Here is a 15,745-nt window from a genome sequence, read left to right on the forward strand (position 1 = left end):
TAAAAAAAAACAAAAATTGAAAATATTAAACACATCAATATTGTTGTGCAATTGTTATGCAAAATAATTGTGCAGGTAAGATATCTCTAATTAATATAGAGTTCCTAAAGACGGAGTTTCATATATTATAATTTCACAACATTATTGTCTTGCAATTTTTGTTTGATTTCACAAACAAAAGGTGAAATATTCAACTGTTTTTTTCAGCAACATTCAACTGCCCTAACGCCCAAAGGATTGTAAGTTGGTTAGTATAAAGGATAACGCGTTATAGCATACGCATAGTGAAGTCCGAGTCCTTTTCAATGAAAAGAATAAACAATAAAATAATAATAATTATTATTATTCAAGCCACAGGCCAGAGGCCGTCTACCACACTAAAACTACTACGCGCTTTCCAAAAAATCTGGGATCTAGACGAAACAATTAACGCGTTAACAGGTAGAGTCCGTAGACGTAAAGAAAAAAACAGGTAGAGTCCGTGGACGGAAAGAAATTAAGCTCAGCGAGTATCAGTCCAAACGTGTCATAACATTATTGGTCACCAACCAATTGACCAATACTTCCTAAACCACGCCATATAAGGAACCCCTACGCACCCTCACACATGTGATCACCGCCTTAGCATTTCTGATTTCTCAAGTATAATTATGTAGCTCCAATTCTCCAAACGCGTCCTTTAAAACCGCGTGGACTTTTCATATATAAATCCCCCACCCCACGCCGATCCAGAAACTTTTCTTTTCTGCTGAACCGAAGAAAACCCTATAATCTCTTTCTCTGTTTGCGACGACAATGGCTTCGAGAAACTCCAACGGTACTTCTCTGGGCTCCACGGACGAGGTCAAGAAGATCTTCAACAAGTTCGACAAGAACGGCGACGGGAAGATCTCGTGCAATGAGCTCAAGGACATTCTCCATGCGCTCGGCTCGAGGACCTCGTCCGACGAGGTCCAGCGCATAATGTCCGAGATCGACAAGGACGGCGACGGAGTCATCAGCCTCGACGAGTTCACCGACTTCCACCTCGCCGGATCGTCATCGGACGATTCGCTTAGTTATACCAGGGAGCTCCGCGACGCGTTCGACTTGTACGACCTCGACAAGAACGGGCTGATCTCAGCCAGTGAGCTCCACGCGGTGCTCAAGCGGCTGGGCGAGAAGTGCACGCTCGTGGACTGTAGCAAGATGATCAGTGCCGTTGACGTCGACGGCGATGCTCACGTGAATTTCGAGGAATTCAAGAACATGATGAAACGTGGTTAGGTCTCGGAACCAAAGGTAGGTTACTCATCATTGACAACGAACTTTAACAATCAAAGTAAAAAGAAAGCATCAACGGTAGACTAGAGATTTATTAGATTAATTGACGTAGTTTGGACTTATAGTAGTATTTTTCCCGTTTCCACTGCTAATCCTCGCACTTTGGTTAAGGTAGTTATGGAAGCAGTAGAAATAGGAGTACTGGAAGTAGAAGTAGATCTGTTTGGATTGAATTGTTAATATGGTTTGATTTTCACCGTTATGGATTAGGTTCATGCAAATCTCGTGAATGCTTGGATGTTATGTGGTTTGTGACTTGTGAGGATGTGTACTGTTGTTGCTGCTTGACTAACTTAGACTTTGGCGTGCGTACAAGTAGTGGAAGCATCATGTACAAACAGTAGTGGAATTGGGAATAGCTTGATTTTGATTTTGCCCCTATGGGCTATGGTTTGGGCCGGGGATGCATGAACATCCCGTGAACTTTCTTTTTCTATTTTTTGCTTTTAATATTTTTGTGGTCCATGTCACGTGAATTGAATTGTTACTTCCGTCATGGTGTGAAGTGTCAAGTGTGATGGTCTAACTTTTGGTGTGGAATTCGTATGGAGGTTAGTGGCGCAAAACTTATGCTTCACGCACGCGGTATGGTTGGGTCTGTCGTCAATGCTGAGCTCAACGCGGAATCCTTTGCTTGCGAGTTGCGGCAATTCTTTTATCTTTCCTTTCCTTTCGGGGAAGGAATTTTCAATTCTTTCACAGCTAGCTTTAGCACTCTTTCTAGATTCGGCACCATGTATGTTTGGTAAAGATTTTTTTTTTTTTTTTTTTTTTTTTTTTTTTTTGTGTGTGAGAGTTTTTGGTTCAATAATAAGAATGATTGATGTAATATAAGGGTGAAATAAGATTTGAATTTTTTGTGATCGAAAATTAAGGAAAGTTGTTTGGTGATAACTCTTAAAAAATATTTGGATTTTTTTGGAAAGATGTAAAAAAAAAAAACAAGAGAAAATTGCTTGCCAAACATATGTGTAACTATTGCGCGGTTGGATGCGTATTTACTTTTTACTATAATAAACTGGTCAATAATCTTTTTCTATGCCAGTTCGTGAGTTCATAAAGGGAAATGTTCAAATTACAACACCATAACGTGCCTTAGTGTTGTCCCCTTTAGGGCAATCTACTGTTCATAAATATAGGAAAACAAAAGGGGAAAAAGTAAGGTCCTTGATAGGTTGATGCAGGGTAATTAATAGATTAGAGAAATCACCGGAGCCACATGGGGACCCTGTTAGCCCGTGTACTTCTCTCTTTCCCCTTCCTTTTTTAGAATGTTTTATATTAATTTGTTCTGGTAATCGAGAATTACATACCTGAGTTTTTCCTCCATCCCCAAATAAAAATAATTTTTTTTTTAATAATAATTTTTTGTTTCTCTCTTCTTCTTTTTTGTTTTTCAAAAAAAGTAAAAGAAAAAACCTAAAAAACAATACTTAATTTTTTTTTTTTTATGTCAGATCAAAAAAAATAAAAAGTATCATCTAAAAAAACATTAACAATTATTAGTATAGATCGAAAAATATGTTTATAGTATGAGCACTAGCACAGCTTCACATAGAATTTTCTTTAATGTACAAAAACCAAATTGTTTTTTGTCTTCCTATTCAAATAAATTTTGCAATAGTTTTCATTTTCCTTTCTCTATACAAGTTAAATATTTTTTAAATTAAATGTTAGGAAAAATGGAGAAAATAGAGAAATCAAATTAATAAATGCGGGAGGAAAGAATGAAGGAGGAAAGATTAAGCTTTTTTACTTTTATTTTTTATTTTTTTAATATTAAAATAATATAAAGAGAATCACTTGTGCTTTATTAGATTTATGGTACAACTTGTGATTTTTTTAGTTTAGGGAACAACAATAGAATATGCTTTAGAGGGGTTCTTTTAGGAATTTTTCTTATATCTAAAGAAGGGAATAGGTTTTAAGAAAGTTGTTGTTTGTGCTCTTATGTAAGCATTTTTAAGGGTTACTTAGGTTTCTAAAAAAATCGACTTATTTGGGCTTGCCGCTAGCTGGTTTGGACCTTTCCTATCATTTTATTTTGGAAAAAAAAAAATGCAAAATCAATTTTTTGGGTTTCACCGGTTTGTAAATAACTTTGTGATATAAAAAGTGACCGAAAACTCTTTGGTAAATAATACTTAAACTTTTGTTTAAAATTTTGAAGAAAATCGTTAGAGTGTCACATCTACATCAATCATATTACGAATGCGTCCCTTTCAATAAAATAAATAAATAAATATAATTTGAAGGATAGTTGAACCACCCTTAATTGGCTAGAGGGGGTGCCCTCAAAAGCCATGAGGCAGTTGTCCTTCATGGATGAGGGGTAGCCGATTGGCCACTACCAGCTACATGCACACTAGGGGTGTACATGTGGGTAAATATTAATCGTTGTATTTGTTATTTACTATCAGCTACTTGCACACTAGGGGTGTACATGTGGGTAAATATTAATCGTTGTATTTGTTATTTGTAACTATCTTTTATTTGCATATGCGAATGTGGTTAGAAAGAATCATTATCCATATATGTGAATGCGGATTGTGGTTATATATATTACTTAATAAATTCATCAAAATGAAGTCTTTTTGGATTATATATAGGTTATGTTTACACTTGTTTGCTTGGTTGTTTTGCTTTTTGTGTAACTCCTTGGCAAAAAGACAAAAGTGATGTGAAATTGATATATTTTCAAAAATTATGGATTTTAAAAAAAAAATTAAACAAGTCCAAAACACTAAAAAAAGTAGGCATAAATTATTTTCAAAATCATTTTAAAATAGGCTCTAATAGAAACCCAAAGAAGGTCCAAATGAATAAAATTAGAGGTGTAAACCCAGAGCTGGTTCTTGGTTATTGGCTAAAATTGGAAACCGGCTCCGGGGTCCCCGATTATTGAAAATCCGTAATCGGCTCCGGTAACCGGTTATCCGGACCGGGTACCAAAAATTTTTTTTTTTTTAAAAAAAAAAAAAACTCATTGAGAATTTTCGAGCAACCAAAAGAAAAAATACACTTAGACTCCATAGGATTTCATTCAAAGTTGTCCTAGCTCTAAGATTTCTGGCTATCGTAATTTGGTGACCAACCTCTCTTCTTTGTAGGATTTCATTCAAAGTTGCTAGAGGAAACTCGTAAAATTTTGCATTAACAATATCGACACCATTTCCCACTAGAAGATTCACCATGTCAATGTTGTTTTTGGCCATGGCAATTTGGATTACTATTAACCCGTGGCGATCCTTGGAGTCAACATCTACTCCTTGTTTTAGTAATTCCTTCGTCACTGTTATGTTATCTATTTTTGTAGCAGTGCACAGAAGATCACCGGCAGTGTGTGGATTGCATTGGGCAGCATCGTTGTAGAGGATCTGGAATATGGAATGGTGTTTTGATGCTATTTTGAAAAGCAGGAGGAGTCTAGATAACATTAAGAACCACCGTTATTTTCTGTAATTCTGAATCAATGCACTCCAACCTATCCCCGTGAAGATTCAAGAACCTCCAGATCTAGAAGTTCTAGATCTAGAGGTTCTTGCCTTCTCTCATTTTCTCTCCCCTTTTCTCTATTGTCCACCAAATGTTGAAACAAGACAAAGATATAGTAGAACATGATAAGTCTTCCTTACTTTTGGGTAGACGTTTGTGGGCAAAGAGATAGAGAGTAAAAACATATATGAAGGCACAAGTTTCTTTGCAAATTGCAAGATTCAAGAACTTCCAGGCATTTTCTCTCCCCTTTTTTCCGCTGTATATCCCGTCAAGAACACCCATCGCCTACTTGCATACGCTCCTTTGGCTATCCACAATTGTTTCCAGTAGCAAAGAGACCAAACCCATATGTAGCAGCAGTGTCATCTTAAGAGAAGAAAAGTCACCGAAAGGAAAAGAGACGAAACGAAAGGGAAAGTAAAAGAAAAGTCTAGAAAGATGTAGAAAAAGACAAGGGTAAAGGGTATATATATATATATATATATATATATATATATATTACACACGGAGTCGGTTACCCAGTTATAATCGGGTTTCTAAGAATTGAAGGATTGGCTCCGACTTTAGGTACCCAGTTTATAACCGGGTACCAAATCGGTTTTCCGGTTACACGAAGCTAGTTAGTGCTCGGTTACGGTTTCTTGGCCAGTTATAACTGGTTCGGAATTACACTCATAAATAAAATAAGCCCAAAAAACCAATTACTTAATAACCGAAATAACCATGCGGATGCTATTAGTAAAAACCTGATGCGAATATAGACATCTAAAGGTGATAACCACATTTTGCGGATGCGGCTGCGGATATTACAAATAATCACATTCGTATGTATACTCTTAAAGAATGCCACCCCCTAAGTTACCTAACTTTAATTTTTATTATTTATTTTTATAACTTGTGTTTGAGGATGTAATTATAATTTTGAAAAGGCTTTAAAAAGAAAAATAATAAAAAAAAAAAGATACAATTTGTACGGAATAATCAAAGCTAAGCTATGAGGTGGTTGTCTTTCATGGATGAGGGGTGGCTGCTATCAGCCACATGGACACTAGGGGTGTACATGCAGGCGGATATTAATAGTTGCATTTGCTATTTGTAACTATTTGCTATCTGCACATGCGAATGCGATTAGCAAAAATCATTATCCACATAAGCGAATGCGAATTGTGGTTATATATATTACTTAATAAATTCACCAAAAAACGACGTCTTTTTGGATTAGATATAGGTTATGTACACACTTGTTTGGTTTGCTATTTTGCTTTTCAAGTAACTCGTGGTCATAAAGACAAAAGTGATGTCAAATTAATATATTTTCAAAAGATCATGGCTTTAAAAAAAATTTAAACAAGCCCAAAACACTAAAAAGATTGGCATAAATTATTTTTAAAATCGTTTTAAAATAAGCTCTAATAGAGACCCAAATGAATAAAATTAGGGGTGTAAACCCGGAGCCGGTTCCCTATTATTGGCTAAAATCGGAAACCGGCTTCGGGGTCCCTGGTTATTGAAAATCCATAATCGGCTCTGATAACCGGGTAGTTAACTGGCTACCCGTTTACCCTGGGTGTACCCGGTTATCCGGACTAGGTACAAAAAAAAAAATCTCATCGAGAATTTTCAAAGTTGTCCTAGCTCTAAGATTTCTGACTATCGTAATCCGATGACCAACCTCTCTTCTTTGTAGGATTTCATTCAAAGTTGTCGGAGGAAACTCGTAAATTTTTGCATTAACAATATCGGCACCGTTTCCCACTAGAAGATTCACCATGTCAATGTTGTTTTTGGCCATGGCAATCTGGATTACTTTTAACTTGTGGCGATCCTTGGAGTCAACATCTACTCATTGTTTTAGTAATTCCTTCATCACCATTATGTCGTCTCTTTTTGCAACAGTGCACAGAAGATCACCAGCAGTGTGGATCACATTGGGAGGCATCGTTGTAGAGGATCCAGAATATGGAATGGTGTTTTGATGCTATTTTGACAAGCAGGAGGAGTCTAGATAACATTAAGAACCATAGTTATTGTCTATAATTCTAAATCAATGCACTCCAACCTTTCCATGTGAAGATTCAAGAACCTCCAAATCTAGAAGTTCTACATCTGAAGGTTCTTGGCTTCTTTCATTTTCTCTCCATTTTTCTCTATTGTCCACCAAATGTTGAAACAAGATGGAGATATAGTAGAACAGGATAAGTTTTCCTTACTTTTGGGTAGACGTTTGTGGGCAAAGAGATAGAAAGTAGAAATAGATATGAAGGCGCAAGTTTCTTTGCAAATCGCAAAATTCAAAAACCTCTAGGCATTTTCTCTCCCCTTTTCTCCGTTGTATATCCCATCAAGAACACCAATCGCCTACTCGCATACGCTTCTTTCGCTGTCCACAAGTGTTTCGAGCAGCAAAGAGACCAAACCCAGATGTAGCAGCAGTGTCATCTGAAGAGAAGAAAAGTCACTTGAAGGAAAAGAGACTAAACGAAAGGGAAAGTAAAAGAAAAGTCTAGAAAGATGTAGATCAAAGATTAGGGTAAAGGGTATAGGTGTAATTATATATTTATATATATATCAACTCCATCTCCGGGTACTAAACCGGTTTCCCGGTTACCCAGAGCTGGTTAGTGGTTACGGTTTCTTTGCCAGTTATAAACGGTCTGGAATTACACTCATAAATAAAATAAGCCCAAAAAACCAATTACTTAATATGTAGATAGCGAATAATAACCGAAATAATCATGTGGATGCTATTAGTAAAAATATGACGTGAATGTAGATGTCTAAAGGTGATATCTACGTTTTGCGAATGTTGCTGCGAATATTACAAATAATTACATTTGTATGTACACTCTTAAAGAATGCCACCACATAAGTTACCTAACTTTTATTTTTAATATTTATTTTTATATTTTTTGCGTTTGAGGATGTAATTATAATTTTGAAAAGGCTTTAAAAAGAAATTTGTACGGAATAATTGATTTGATATAAGTTGATACCATAATGAGTTTTTAGATAATGGTTTTAGTAACTTAATTCTTAAAAAAATTATATGTAGTTTTCGTCGATAACAAGATTTAAAAAAAAAAAAAAAATTATTAACTTGTTAACGAAAATTCTACGCATGTCTGTCTCCTAGACCAAAAAAAGACCAAAATCAATTATTAAAAATAGACAAATAAAATTTTTGGTGCTAAATAAAAAAGAATGTAGTTTTTTTTGGAGAAGAACGAAAGCTTTCCCTGTCATTCCAAAAAATGAAAAGCTTTTGCTAAACAAATTTTTTTTTTTTTTTAAAAGAGAAATTAAAATTTTCTCTATCAAACCACAAAAACTAAAAGCTTTTTTCTACCAGATAAAAAAATGCTTGGTTCTTTTGGGGTTTGGGAGAAACATTAATAACAATAACAATAATAAAAAATTAGAAAAATTTATTGTGATTTGGAGTGGATTTCAGGATTAATATTTGTAGAGAAAGTCCGCTAAACGGATAAGGGCAGCATCGCTAATGAATATAATTACGTACACTGCAGGATTTCATTGATCTGAAAGTTGAACTATAATATAACTTTATTCGATCGAATCTGCAGCAAAAACCAAAAGACAATTGTCTACATGAGAAGCCCATATAAATAGCAAATCGGCACCATTTATAATTTGTTTAAAAGCTAGGCAAAACATTAATCATCGAGTTGAAGGATTTAATTTGTTTTAGGATCGATCCCATTCCCATGTATATATTATTCAACATGATCAAGCTGAAAAAAGAGGTGATTGATGAAATTCTTGCGGAGAATAGCATAAAAAATTCGTTCCAAAAAGAATTTATGATTTATATATGCTGAGGTTCAGGAAGACAACGCTAATTAAGGTTATGAATATTCTCAGAAACAAATTATATGTGTACAATAGCAACAGTACTGTCTTAACTTTGATAAAACTAGCAGACATCTAATTGCTATCAGAGATTAATTAATTAAGGTAAATGTTACCCCTGTTGCAAACATTTGACTGCAAAAATCCTGCCAAAAGAGGAACTTAATTCCTCTTTCAAGGATGGACTAAACAAAAAATAAGCTTTAGATTCTATTTTTTGCTTCTATATTCAAAGCCTGGTTTGACACAAAATGTTAATGAGGCATTCTCACTCCAACTACAATGAACATGATACAGTTCAAAGTCGAAGGGCCAGGAAACCCAATCATAAATACTTTGAACAATTTGTTGATCAGAATGTCAACATATCAGATATGGATAAAGAACGACTTAGCTTCCAGAGTGTTATCAAGATAACTCCACTGTTCCCGCCAAACATCAATCAAATACATTGCCGACTGCTTCTAACAGAGACTCTGCTGCTTGTGGGATTCTTACTACTGATATTGTTTCATCTAATCACGATAGATTAGATTTATCTTCTGTATGACTTATCACTTATAATTATCTTGTAGTCATGCATTGTTAGCTTAGTCTCATGTATATCTTTTATTGCTTTTGTTTTGATCTCTGTAACTACCTTTAATCTGTAACTTCCATATATTCAATGGATTAGCCATATTCAAATTTATCCTGGAAAAACTATATTTAGTGTCATATTTGACACAACTAACCAAGGAATGATATAACCGTAGCATCAGAACACGAAGGAAACGTGTAGCAAGTGGCATCTGTTTTTGTTGGGTAAAACAGGGGTGAATAGAGGAATGTTAATGGGCAGGGAAGTTGAGCAACGTGGGTAGAATTGAGGATGGGTGAGGTGTTAAGAATATAGGTAACTTCCAGTATATAATGGGTAGTTGTGTCGACGTAGTGGGTGATTAATAAGAGTACATGTCTAGAGTTATGGGAAAATGGGGGGATAAATAAGAAGTCACTGGTTATTACGGATATCTCTCAGCTACAACACTCCAATTCAAATACAAGCATTAGATAAGATTACAACTGATAGATCTTCAATCAAGTTTAAAATTCAAATATCATAGCTATCTAAGATAAGTCATTGAGTTCATGTATAACTCTTTTATGTTGTTATTCTGTTTTGTAATCTTGTTACATTTCATCTATAAATACAATCAGCCTAAGCTTGATTAAGCAAGGCAGAAAACATATTTAAATTGTTCATATTTTATCACATGGTATCAGAGCCTATAGTGACTAACGTCGTTTAAATCTATGGCATCTTCTTCTTCATCTGGTTCACCTCCCGCTTCCACAATAGTTCCCCCATCTTCTTCCACTGTCCTACCCACTTCCACACCCATCCTACATAGCCTTCACAACAATTTTCAACACAAACTGAAACAGGACAATTATCGTACATGGCGTGCTCAGATCATACCTCAATTGAAGGGAGTTAGTATTTTCGGTCATGTTGATGGTTCCACTCCAGCTCCGTCCCAAACCATTACTGTCGACAACGCCATTGTTTCCAATCCTGAGTATATCCAGTGGCACCTCCAGGATCAACTGATTCTTGGAGCCCTTCTCTCCTCAATTGATGAACATCTCATCACCCATGTGGTACATTGTGTCACATCTCGAGAGGTTTGGGAAACTTTTGAACGCATGTTCCTCTCGCAAGCTCGAGCCCGAACTATGCAGATTCACTATCAACTAGTTACCTTAAAGAAAGGTAATTCCTCTGTTGCTGATTATTTCCACAAATTTACTACTCTTGTGGACACTCTCGCAGCCGTTGATCAGCCCTTGAACCCATTTGAGGCTTCGTCTTTTCTTCTTGGCGGACTAGGCAGTGACTTTGACTCATTTGTCACGTCCGTGACCACTCGGGTGGATCCTCTCTCCGTGGAGGAACTCTATGCGCATCTTCTTGCTCATGAACAGCGCCTAGAACAAAATCAACCTGCTGTTGATCTCACGACAGGAAGCACCACACATGGGAGTGCAAATTTTGCTGCTAAACGTGGCTCTTCCCGTGGAGGCCGTGGTGGTCGTAATTCTTTCCCCTCTTCTGGAAGGGGCAATTTCTCAAACACCTCATATGGACGAAATTCCCGAGGCAGGGGGCGTGGAAGAAATTTTCCACCTACCTCCAATGCATCCCGGCAGGTCTGTCAAGTATGCCACAAGCCCGGTCATGATGCTCTGGACTGCTACCATCGCTTTGACAACTCATTCCAGCGTGACTCTTCAGCTCACGGCTCTCCACAGGTGTATTTCGCATCTCAGCATACTCCGGCTGATTCAGCATGGTATCCAGACTCTGGCGCGACTCACCACTTGACCTCAGATCTTGCAAATCTGAACATCAATGCAGAGTCCTACTCTGGAGGCGACCAAATTCGCATGGGCAATGGTAATGGGTTACCGATTGAACACATTGGTACCACAAAATTATCCTCACCCACTACTTCCTTCCTTCTCCAGAATGTTTTACATGTTCCATTAATCACCAAAAATCTACTTTCTGTGCACAAATTCACTCTTGAAACTAATACTTACATTGAGTTTCATCCTTGGTTTTTTCTGGTAAAGGAACAGGGCTCGGGGAGAATTCTTCTTCAAGGCCTGAATGATAATGGGTTGTACAAGCTTCCCTCCTCCATGTCGTCCAGCTCCTCCCCTCCCAGTTGCCATCCATCTTCTTCTCGTTCCAGTCAGTTTCCGGATAGCTCTGTGATTTCTCCTTTCCGTGCACCCTGTGCTCTGGTTGGCGAACGCACCTCTCTTGGAAATTGGCATTCACGGCTTGGTCATCCAGCCCTTAGTATCTGCTCTGAAGTTGTTTCTAAATTTCATTTACCTGTTATACCAAATAATGCTCCTGTGAGCTGCCCTGCATGCCACATGTCAAAGAGCAAACAGCTTTCTTTTAAATTATCCTCAACACGTGTTAATCATCCTCTAGAGTTGCTATACACTGATGTATGGGGACCTTCTCCTTTGGTTTCTACTTTTGGCAATAAATATTATGTTTCTTTTTTGGATGCCTACAGTAGATATACTTGGTTATTTCCAATGTCTAATAAGAGTGATGTGTGTGATATTTTTCTCCAATTTCAAAGAAATGTTGAGCGTCTGTTTTCTTCAAAAATCAAAATAATTCAATCTGACTGGGGAGGAGAATATCGTTCCCTCTCCAAACTTCTACAAAATATGGGAATTTCTCATCGTCTCTCCTGTCCTCATACACATCAACAAAATGGGGCTGTCGAACGTAAACATAGACATATTGTCGAAACTGGTCTTGCTTTACTTTCTCATGCTTATGTTCCTTTAACTCACTGGGATGATGCTTTTCAAACTGCTTGTTATCTAATAAATCGTCTCCCAACTCATCTTTTGAAAAACAAATCACCATATGAATTGCTTTTTCAAACTCCTCCAGATTATTCAAATCTACGTATATTTGGGTGTGCTTGTTGGCCTAATTTATGTCCTTATAATTCCCACAAACTCCAACCTAGATCAGCTCAGTGTGTGTTTTTAGGTTACAGCCTACGTCACAAAGGCTACAAATGTCTCAATCTCAATACCGGTCGTTTATATATCTCCCGAGATGTTCTTTTTGAGGAATTCATTTTTCCTTTTCAATCCACCAACACACTACAATCTGGATCTACTAATTCTGCACCTGTTCTAACCCAGCCCATTGTCTCTTTTCCAACTCCTCCATCAGCCCACCCTCACCCAAATATATCTCACTCCACACCAAGCCCAACACCTCCAGAAAGTTCTATTTCTCCTATTCCATTATCTCCTTCGTCAGACCATTCTGCTGTGTCATCTCCTCTGTTATCTCATCCAAATCCACCTCCTAATTCTCATCCCATGCTCACACGAGCCAAAAATAATATCTTTAAACCCAAAAAGTTCAACGATGGTACTTCCCCTCATCCCATTGCTCATGCTTTAACTGCCACAAGTGATCTTAGTATCACAGAACCTACTTGTTTTTCTCAGGCTTCCACTGATTCAAATTGGAGACAGGCAATGAATTCTGAATTTGATGCCCTACTGAAGAACCACACATGGCGCCTTGTTCCAGCTTCCAAAGCCAAAAATTTGGTAGGTTGTAAATGGGTCTTCCGCATCAAAAGGAAAGCCGATGGTTCTATTGATCGTTACAAAGCACGACTGGTCGCAAAAGGGTTCCATCAACAAGCTGGTGTTGATTTTTCAGAAACCTACAGCCCAGTGATTAAGCCTACCACGGTACGTTTGGTTCTCTCCATTGCTCTCTCATCTGGTTGGTCTATTAAACAAATAGACATACAAAATGCCTTTTTACATGGACTGCTATCTGAAGAAGTATATATGTCTCAACCTCCGGGGTTTACTCATCCTCAGTTTCCAGACCATGTATGTCGCCTCCAAAAGGCTTTATATGGTTTGAAACAGGCTTCGCGTGCTTGGTTCTCCCGATTGAGCTCCAAATTGATTGAGTTTGGTTTTGTGCCTTCTCAATCTGACTCTTCCTTATTTATCTACAAGTCTGCAACTTTCATCACATATATTCTCATATATGTGGATGATATAATAATTACAAGTTCCAAGCCGGAAGCTATTACTGAATTGCTCAATCAAATGGAGTCTGAATTTGCAGTCAAGCAACTGGGTGATTTAAATTTTTTCTTGGGGATTGAAGTCTCACAGCAGCCAAATGGTATCACTCTTTCTCAAAGGAGGTATATTTTAGATATTCTGAAACGAACAAATATGTCTGATGCTAAGCCTGTTAGCACTCCAATGGCAACTTCAGTCCACTTAACTGCACATGATGGAGAAATTTTTGATGATCCTACTCTTTACCGTAGCACAATTGGAGCTTTCCAATATCTGCAACTCACAAGACCGGATATTGCTTTCACTGTCAATCGTCTATCTCAGTTCTTGCAAAAACCATTGTTACCACATTGGCAGGCTGCTAAACGTCTCTTGCGGTATCTTAAGCAGACGGTTAATTTTGGTTTACATATTCAGCAGTCTTCTTCAACATCTCTCCAAGCATTTTCAGATGCGGATTGGGCTGGTTCTCGAGATGACAGACGTTCAACTGGAGGTTATTGTGTTTATTTAGGAAAAAATCTTATTTCTTGGAGTTGCAAGAAACAGGCTACTGTTGCACGTTCAAGCACCGAGTCAGAGTACAAAGCCTTAGCCAACACTGCTGCTGAGCTCACCTGGTTACAGTCTTTGTTAACAGAACTTGGTATTCAAATTCATGTACCTCCGGTGTTATGGTGCGACAACATTGGTGCTACCTATCTTTCTTCAAATCCAGTTTTTCACGCTCGCACAAAGCACGTCGCCATTGATTTCCACTTTGTTCGTGAAATGGTCGCTGCCAAGTCTCTTAATATACGTTTCATTTCTACCAAAGATCAAGTTGCAGACATTTTCACCAAACCACTGTCTTCTTCCAGATTTTCAACCTTACGGGACAAGCTCCGAGTTGTTTCAGCCACTTCGAGCTTGAGGGGGCGTATTACGGATATCTCTCAGCTACAACACTCCAATTCAAATACAAGCATTAGATAAGATTACAACTGATAGATCTTCAATCAAGTTTAAAATTCAAATATCATAGCTATCTAAGATAAGTCATTGAGTTCATGTATAACTCTTTTATGTTGTTATTCTGTTTTGTAATCTTGTTACATTTCATCTATAAATACAATCAGCCTAAGCTTGATTAAGCAAGGCAGAAAACATATTTAAATTGTTCATATTTTATCACACTGGTTAGCGAGAACTTGCATATGGAACTCAAGTTACCAAGTAGTGATTGGCATGGTCATATGTGATAATTGAAGCATAATATTCAAAGAGAAGGCGATTGGATGGAGCATATTGTAGGAGCACTCGCAAGCGGCTTGTTAGCTGGTAGATCATGGAGTTAGAAATATTGAAGGTTTGAATCTATTGAATGAAAAATAATATTACAGTGTGATATACAGCACATTATATACATGAGTGAAGATGTACAGAAGGAAAGAAAATATGGTATAATTGGAAACATGGTAGGATTGTATAGCTGCCAAATCAGTGATTGATTGACAGTGTAAGTGTGGCCGGATACTTGTGCCTATGATGGCATTGTTTGCCTTGTGTAGTCGCTACTTTCCTTTGGAGGAATGGAGTGATGCACACGGCTGTATGCATGCAACCGGATTTCCTGCTTCACTTGCCTTCTATACAGCATGAGCTGTGCCTCACCGGTAGCTCCTCATCAACATCATTATGGGCTGCATGATTCTCTCCACAAGGTGCTTGAACTGGCCGGGGGATCACGGGTCATATATCCTTAACACATGGTCCACTACATGGCCATCTCTAGTCTTTTATCTGCCTAACAATGGAGGCCTAGGGAAAAATATAATGAGGGGAAGAAAAGATAAGAAAGAAGATAGTGAATGCTTTAGCTACGACCTGAGGTAAAGAGTGATCTCTGATGTAGATATTGACGAAGTGGCTTGCCGATCAGAGGGGTGTAGTGGAGCTTTTTTGACAAACGTCTGCCAGGATGCTTCCTTGAATGCATGAACCCCAAAATAGCTGGAAAGACACGTGATGAGATTAAGAACATCCACAAGGACGAGATTTCAAAGGACCTTGTTGCCATGTGCAACTTTGAAGAAACCCAACGCAGTGTTTCGAAAGGCATGAGAAGTGGTTTGCAGAATTGGGTCCGCTAATTAAGGAATAGGATGATATAGTCTTTAGCCAAGGGCTCTTTTGGTTCCCCTGGCTTGTTCCAGTGGGGATAGTTGTGCTCCCAGCCACTAGGGCTGTGGAGTTTTTTGTTACTTCCGGTTAGATCCGGTGGAGGTTGTTGTCCTCCTAGCTGTTGGGGCTATGAAGCTTTGTTTATTTGTTTGCTTTTTATGTTTTTCTTTTGGCATAAGCACTTCGGTGGAGATGTTCATGGGAGTGACCGTTTCGTTTTTTTTTTTTTTTTTTTTTTCCG

The 15,745-nt window shown here is 37.7% G+C and overlaps 1 protein-coding gene across 5 annotated transcripts; it reads left to right on the forward strand.

Annotated features, from left to right (window-relative positions):
• The first annotated feature begins 633 nt into the window (after positions 1–633).
• LOC133859371 (probable calcium-binding protein CML23) lies at positions 634–5,065 on the forward strand. Of its 5 annotated transcripts, none has more exons than XM_062294764.1 (2): positions 634–1,281; positions 4,640–5,065. In XM_062294764.1, the coding sequence occupies exon 1, from the start codon at positions 796–798 to the stop codon at positions 1,264–1,266; it is 471 nt and encodes a 156-aa protein (XP_062150748.1). In that variant the 5' UTR covers positions 634–795; the 3' UTR covers positions 1,267–1,281; positions 4,640–5,065. The 5 variants fall into 5 exon arrangements, with proteins under 5 accessions (XP_062150748.1, XP_062150749.1, XP_062150745.1 ...); XM_062294765.1 differs by having other exon boundaries at positions 4,643–5,065; XM_062294761.1 differs by lacking the exon at positions 4,640–5,065 and adding an exon at positions 1,875–2,103.
• The last annotated feature ends 10,680 nt before the right edge of the window (positions 5,066–15,745 follow it).

The sequence above is a fragment of the Alnus glutinosa genome, chromosome 2 (genome assembly GCF_958979055.1).
Source record: "Alnus glutinosa chromosome 2, dhAlnGlut1.1, whole genome shotgun sequence".
NCBI lineage: Eukaryota > Viridiplantae > Streptophyta > Magnoliopsida > Fagales > Betulaceae > Alnus > Alnus glutinosa.